This window comes from Impatiens glandulifera, chromosome 1, assembly GCF_907164915.1.
Source record: "Impatiens glandulifera chromosome 1, dImpGla2.1, whole genome shotgun sequence".
Classification (NCBI taxonomy): domain Eukaryota; kingdom Viridiplantae; phylum Streptophyta; class Magnoliopsida; order Ericales; family Balsaminaceae; genus Impatiens; species Impatiens glandulifera.
In genome coordinates this window covers 21522897-21529866 of record NC_061862.1, presented here as the reverse complement: position 1 = coordinate 21529866, position 6970 = coordinate 21522897, and the positions used below count along the sequence as shown (strand labels likewise).

Genomic DNA, 6970 nt, shown 5'->3' with positions numbered 1-6970 from the left:
AGTACAAGAAATAAGTACATTATGAGATTAATGTTTTCCCTAAATATTACCAAAAAATATTTTCCATAATTATCAAGTCCACTAGGACCACTAACCACATCCCTCTCTACGTACAATGTGGGACATGTTCATGCACATTATCTATAAATAAGCTTCTCTTCTCCATCTACTAAATATTATAACTTCTACTTCATCCCCTTCTCTTCTTCCTCGACCTCTTCCCAACAATGGCGTTTTTCGGGCTAATCTTTTTCTTCATTCATCTAACTCTAACCGCATCTCAACCTTCCCCCGGTTACTATCCGAGTTCTAAAGTCTCCACCATAGACTTCAACCAAGGATTCAAAAACAATTGGGGCTCGCAACACCAAACCCTAAATCAAGGAGAGTTAACTATCTGGCTCGATCGATACTCAGGTAATTGTTTTTTTATTTATAATCAAGTCTTTGACACATGCAATCTAAACTATATTTTACTGATCACCCTATAGGAAGCGGGTTCAAGTCGTTGAATTCTTACAACTCGGGTTACTTTGGGGCGAATATCAAGCTTCATCCGGGGTATACTGCCGGAGTTATCACTTCACTATATGTAAGACGACGTTTATTCAATAATATTCTAAGTTATTCTCGATTTTCTAATAACTATTTACATGCAGTTGTCAAATAATGAGGCTTACCCGGGTAAGCATGACGAGATAGATATAGAGTTTTTGGGCACCACAACAGATAAACCTTATGTATTGCAAACAAATGTGTTCATAAGGGGGAGCGGTGATGGGAATATTATTGGAAGAGAAAATCAGATTCATCTTTGGTTTGATCCTACTCAGGCTTTTCATCACTATGCAATTCTTTGGAATCCTTATGAAATTATGTAAGTAATTAATTAAAGATTTTGTTTTTTGGTCATCAATTTTAAGCATCCTATCATAATATGGGGTCACCGACTTAATAGTATCAAACTATCAATGGTTGATTTACAGCTAGATAGATAGATAATTAATTATTTTCATGACAGGCTAGCTAGTACAATATTTTTCAACCAAACATATTGTTCATCATTTAAGGTGGTTAATTGATATATGATTAATTTTCATCCACGTAATTAGCTTATAAGATAATTTGACCAGGTCTGTATCATGGTCATTATAAAAATTAAGGTCAATATTATTATTCTTACTAGAGAAAATAGCTCCCCTTTTACAGTGTATAATTAATAGTGATATCTACTAACATGTGGTTATTAAAGATTGTTTGGTCTTAGAGTTATTTGAAATTGATTTAAGATGGATTATTAAGATGACCCATTTAAAATTTATAATTAATAAAAATAAGATAGAGTTATATTAATAATTTAGTTGATCAGTTGAATAATTTTATGATTAAAATGATAATAATGTAATAGAATAATTTATATTAAAAAATATCTAACACACTTAAGCTATTAAACTAAATTGTAGTTAAAAGAGTAAATAGAATAAAATAATAGATTAATTATGTAAGGGATTGTCACATGATCACCTAAAATTGGCATATATGTGATGGGGATAGGGATACACCAGGATTTCTATGTCAATATAAATCTTTATTATATATTTGAGAAATTATTAATTCTTACTTTAAATACAGATTTTTCGTAGACGATGTGCCGATCAGACGGTATCCGAAGAAGGACGATTGGACATTCCCAAACAGGCCTATGTGGGTATACGGTTCTATTTGGGATGCTTCATCGTGGGCAACAGAAAATGGTAAATACAAAGCTGATTACAAATATGAACCATTTTATGGAAGGTATAGAAACTTCAAAATGGGTGGTGCACCATGGGGATCGCCATCAGGTCCGGTTGGGTTGAGCCCTCAACAATATTCGGCCATGAGATGGGTCCAAAGTAACTATCTTGTGTATGATTATTGTCATGATCCGACTAGAGATCATACGCAAATACCGGAGTGCTAAAGACGTAGAATTGATATCAAAGTAAAAGAAAGATTGTCATGAATTTTGAGATTTGTTTTGTTTAGTTTATTTCTTATGAAGTTATAAGCATGTTTGTTATACACATAATAATAATGTTTTGGATTGGGGGAGATGAGATGTGGCTACCAATTTATTACAAGGTTGGTTGATTGTCCAAACCTCCAATTATTTCAGTATTTTATTTTAAGTACTATTTGAATGATAAGATTTGGATTTTATGTCATTATACCATATTATAACATTAATGGAGCCTATGTCCTCTACTCAACATTATGACAAAAATCTTCTATTACAAGATCTCACCATTTTGAATTTAGCAAGTTTTAACTCTTCAACAATTAAGGGTTATTCATTACTAAGTACAAATTAAGGGTTTTAATTTTCTTCTAAAGTTCTAAAACTACAAGAAATACTACCTGGATCAGTTTTTCTATTGGGACCTTGTTGTAACAAAGATGTTTGTTATTATTTTTCTTCCATGACAAAAAAAATATCCCGGTTATGGAAGTTAAATCATGATAGTGAATTCGAAAGAAAATAGGATAAACAATTATTAAAATAAATAAATATTACTAAGACCTTATTTATAAATTATATGAGGGTCAGTGATTGTAAATGATATATATTTTTTTTTAAAAAGTACCACGTATATTAAAAATAAAAAATATTATTTAAACACAACAACAAAGCATTACAGGAAAAAAAAAAAAAAATAAGAAAAACACGGGTTATCGAACTCGTAAATCCTCGTGAACAACGATTAACTCCCCGACAGATCAGAAAACGTCACGATAATAGTATTATGAATGATACGCATCAGACGACTACAATCATTGAAAATTCGATAATTTCTCTCAAACCAGATAGTTCACCAAAAAATAATTTGGATGATAACTCAAATATGTAGGCATGTCAGCCGCATCAATCCAAACTTTAACTGAGTTGGAGTTGTTGAGGAAAGGGGATATTTTTGCCTATCTAATATACTTCGGTGCCAACCGTCCGTTTTTCAGCAATTATTCAAAGACTCTGTCATCACCCAATTAATCCCAGTAATACTTCACTAAAGACTCCAAATATTAGTTACCCCTCAACAATGCAATAGTAAGTGAGTTACCGATTGAACTTTTTTATGACACATAATACAATATTTTTTCATGCATATATCATTTGTTAAAATTTCACCGTGAATAACGCTTCATCCAAAGAACAAGATCTTGAATAAAATTTTTTAACTCTTAAATTTTTTCCTAAATAAATAATAACTTTTTAAAAGAATCAATTTAATTTATTTAGGTAAAAAGTAGAGAACATGAGAAAGAATTATTGACTCAACCTAATTGATTTAAAAAATAATTTTCTTAATTTATAAATTTTTTTCAGAAAATTTAATTTCCCTCCCGTATCAATGATAAAAGTAAAATAGTCTAAATATTTTAATATATTATTTCCTCCATACTATTTTAAATAAAGTATTTGTGATTAATTTTAAATAATTTATTTATTAATTATATAAATAAATTAATAACTACCTATATATATTTTTGATTTACTATTTAAATCTCTACTAATTTTTATTTATTTATTTAAATAATATATTTTCAATATAAAAGATGTACAAGATTATTTGAAAATAATCAAGTTAGTTATGAAAGACATAATTTCCCAATTCCCGCACTTTTGGAATTTTATTTTTGGTTTTTCATTTAGGTTCTTCTCTTCTTCCCCAAATATTCTCCCCCATTTTCCAATTCTAACCCTTTCTATCCTTATGAGCAAAATGGACTAGTTTAAATCCACTCCTTTCGTCTTCTTCTTCTTCATCTTTACTTCAGCAGGGAACGTCTGTTAACTGATCAACCACAGCCAGATCTTCTGATTTATAACTTCACAAATCGCTATTTTAACACACTATATCTTCCCTCAGAAGCTGCTTCAAGATTTTACTATTCGCGCTGCTTCCGATCGGTAATTTCTCTTTGCATTTCGCTTTCATTTGATTTCTGTTTCGTGGGTTTTTAATTTCATGGTCGATTTCTGCTATTGTTTTTTCAAGACGAACATTTTATGGGTCTGATTCCTTTTGTATTTCTGACGGACAAATGTTTTAACTTCATTTTCTTGAGATTTGCTATTATGGGTCTAAAAGATTTATGAATGTACTCTAGGCTTTGTTCAGTTATGGCTGGTGAGAACACCATATCTAATGGCAAACTCAATGCAAATGTTGAGCCAAGAAGACCTTATCAAGTGGTAGTAGCTGCAACAAAGGATTTAGGTATTGGTAAAGATGGGAAGTTACCCTGGGATTTACCATCTGACCTAAAGTTTTTCAGGAAAGTTACATATGCTACATCAGATCCTACTAAAAAGAATGCTGTCATAATGGGTAGAAAAACTTGGGAAAGTATTCCATTGGCTCACAGGCCTCTTCCTGGCCGCCTAAATGTTATTCTGACCCGTTCTGGTAGCTTTGATATTGCTACTGCTGAGAATGTTGTGATGTGTTCGAGCATGGTGTCTGCTTTGGACTTACTAGCATCACCGCCTTATTCTGTATCCATAGATAAAGTTTTTGTTATCGGAGGTGGAGAGATTTTAAGGTATGTTGAACAAGTCCATTGCTGATGTATGGTGTTTCGTATAATTCATTTTAATTGTCTTGATTTTTAATCGGTATTCTAATTCAGGGAAGCGCTTAACGCTCCTGGATGTGAAGCTATCCACATTACAGAAATTGAGACAGACATAGAATGCGACATATTCATTCCTCCTATAGACTTTTCGATCTTTCATCCTTGGTACTCGTCATTTCCATTGATTGAAAACAATATACGCTACTCTTTTAATACCTATGTTAGGGTGAGAAATTCAGTTGTTTCAGATGCCTCTAAGTTTGAGGTAACAAAGTTCACTTTTCTTCCCAAGATGGTTTTTGAGAAACATGAGGAGTATATGTATTTAAAACTGGTTGAAGATATAATTGAAAACGGAAATACAAAGGATGATAGGACAGGGACAGGTACTTTGTCCAAATTCGGATGCCAGGTAAACTCAAAACAAGATTACATGAATTAGGTTTTCCTTTCTTAAGTAAAATAATGTGATTTTCTTATGCTCTGTCTTGTTTCATTTACAGATGCGATTCAATCTGCGCAAGAATTTCCCTCTTCTTACAACAAAGGCATGTTTATATCAATTGTTTTAAAGTCTTAGCTCATGTGAGATATTTCATAGTGGGGTATAACCTTGTATTTGCTCTACAGAAAGTATTTTGGCGTGGCGTTGTGGAAGAACTTCTATGGTTCATTAGTGGATCGACAAATGCTAAGGTAGTTCTTAGATACAACAAAAAGAAGTACAATAAAGCTGTATAATGCATTACCTGTTAATGTATTTCTTTTTACTTAATATTGCAGGTGCTGCAAGAAAAGGGCATCCGTATATGGGATGGAAATGCATCTAGAGACTATCTTGATAGGCAAGTAAACATAAACTGCTGAGCTGATTCATTTTTGTTGGTTTTTTAAAATGCACGTTTCCTTAAATAGTTCTCTTTTTTTCATTGTGGCAGCATTGGTTTGAAAGAAAGGGAAGAAGGGGACCTTGGACCTGTTTATGGGTTTCAATGGAGACACTTTGGTGCTAGGTGGGGTTTCTCGGTTATTTTAGTTTAGTTTGTTTCTCTTTTTTTCAAATGTGCTGAAGTTTTGGGTTATAGATACACTGACATGCATGCGGACTACACTGGCCAAGGATTTGACCAACTCTTAGATGTTATTGACAAGATCAAAAGAAACCCAGATGATCGTCGGATCATTCTTTCAGCTTGGAATCCCTCTGATATCAATATCATGGCTCTTCCACCTTGCCACATGTTTGCTCAGGTGAGTAACATTTAAACAAATAATAAAAAGACCCTCATCTGTAACTATAAAGAAGCTTCCTTCAAAATCATGTTTTCTTTTCTTTTTGACAGTTCTATGTAGCCAATGGGGAGTTATCATGTCAAATGTATCAGCGGTCTGCTGACATGGGTCTTGGTGTGCCTTTTAATATCGCCTCTTATTCCCTCCTGACTTGCATGATTGCTCATGTTTGTGGTAAAACTAGCTAATCTCTCTTCAAATGATTGAAAAGTTGAAAAGCCCCTCTTAGAATGATTTGTAACATGGCCTTAATTATTGCAGATCTTGTCCCAGGCGATTTTGTTCATGTTATCGGGGATGCTCATGTTTATCGTACTCACATTAGACCTTTGCAAGAGCAACTTCAGAAACTACCTAAAGCTTTTCCAGTAAGTATAAGCACTTATAATTAAGAGCTAGAACATTTTTTACTAGCTATTATAACTCGTTTATGATATCCTACCCAAAATGCAGATTCTGGAGATTAACCGCAAAAAGAAGGGCATAGATTCCTTTGTGGCTGAGGATTTCAAACTCATAGGATATGAGCCTCACCAGAAAATAGAAATGAAAATGGCAGTGTAGATCATGTGGGTTTCTTCTTTAGCAGTATGTTGTTTAATTTCTTTTAAACTAAATAGGAAATGAGAATCCTTTAGTTCCGGCAGGGGGAATGTTTAATGGATCTAAGGTGATTTAAGTTTTGAGGTTTTTTGAAACTGTCTTAATGTACTGTGTTATGTGTTGTTTGAGTTGCTTATATATACATCTCTCATTAGTGTTCTTTTGTGGTGTTTGGCCTAATATTTGACCCATTTTGAAAGACTTACCGTATCTCTCATTGTGTTTTTGTTTTTTTTACATTTGACCCATTTGAGGTTGAGTCAATTTATTTATTTTATGTACTAGAAATTATCTATCTTTTATATACATAGATACCATTATTTTTAGGATCGGATATAAAAATTAGAACTTACAAAGAAAGTCTGATGAGTGACAACTGGTGTGTTTAGGATAAAAAGAAATGTCTATCAACCAATTATAATACTTAACTTTAATTTAAAGTTCCATAATGTCC

General features: G+C 32.6%; 2 protein-coding genes across 2 annotated transcripts; both read left to right on the top strand.

The window, feature by feature from the left end:
- The first annotated feature begins 227 nt into the window (after positions 1–227).
- Positions 228–1963, top strand: LOC124921840 (probable xyloglucan endotransglucosylase/hydrolase protein 32). Its single transcript, XM_047462540.1, has 4 exons — positions 228–417; positions 492–592; positions 660–877; positions 1633–1963. Exons 1-4 carry the CDS (start codon positions 228–230, stop codon positions 1961–1963), a joined length of 840 nt encoding a protein of 279 aa, XP_047318496.1.
- A 1750-nt stretch (positions 1964–3713) lies between these two features.
- LOC124920022 (bifunctional dihydrofolate reductase-thymidylate synthase-like) lies at positions 3714–6675 on the top strand. Its single transcript, XM_047460409.1, has 11 exons — positions 3714–3952; positions 4153–4587; positions 4675–5032; positions 5124–5168; positions 5251–5316; positions 5404–5465; positions 5559–5633; positions 5706–5871; positions 5964–6087; positions 6175–6281; positions 6367–6675. Exons 2-11 carry the CDS (start codon positions 4166–4168, stop codon positions 6475–6477), a joined length of 1536 nt encoding a protein of 511 aa, XP_047316365.1. The 5' UTR covers positions 3714–3952; positions 4153–4165; the 3' UTR covers positions 6478–6675.
- Positions 6676–6970: the final 295 nt, after the last annotated feature.

What these genes read in the sequence shown, in the direction of transcription:
- LOC124921840 (XM_047462540.1), top strand. Translation starts at nt 228, where the DNA reads ATGGCGTTTTTCGGGCTAATCTTTTTCTTCATTCATCTAACTCTAACC. An exon ending in CTGGCTCGATCGATACTCAG is followed by an intron (nt 418 to 491) that starts GTAATTGTTTTT and finishes ATCACCCTATAG; the next exon opens with GAAGCGGGTTCAAGTCGTTG. An exon ending in TGGAATCCTTATGAAATTAT is followed by an intron (nt 878 to 1,632) that starts GTAAGTAATTAA and finishes CTTTAAATACAG; the next exon opens with ATTTTTCGTAGACGATGTGC.
- LOC124920022 (XM_047460409.1), top strand. Translation starts at nt 4,166, where the DNA reads ATGGCTGGTGAGAACACCATATCTAATGGCAAACTCAATGCAAATGTT. An exon ending in TCCCTCTTCTTACAACAAAG is followed by an intron (nt 5,169 to 5,250) that starts GCATGTTTATAT and finishes TTTGCTCTACAG; the next exon opens with AAAGTATTTTGGCGTGGCGT. An exon ending in CTTGCCACATGTTTGCTCAG is followed by an intron (nt 5,872 to 5,963) that starts GTGAGTAACATT and finishes TCTTTTTGACAG; the next exon opens with TTCTATGTAGCCAATGGGGA.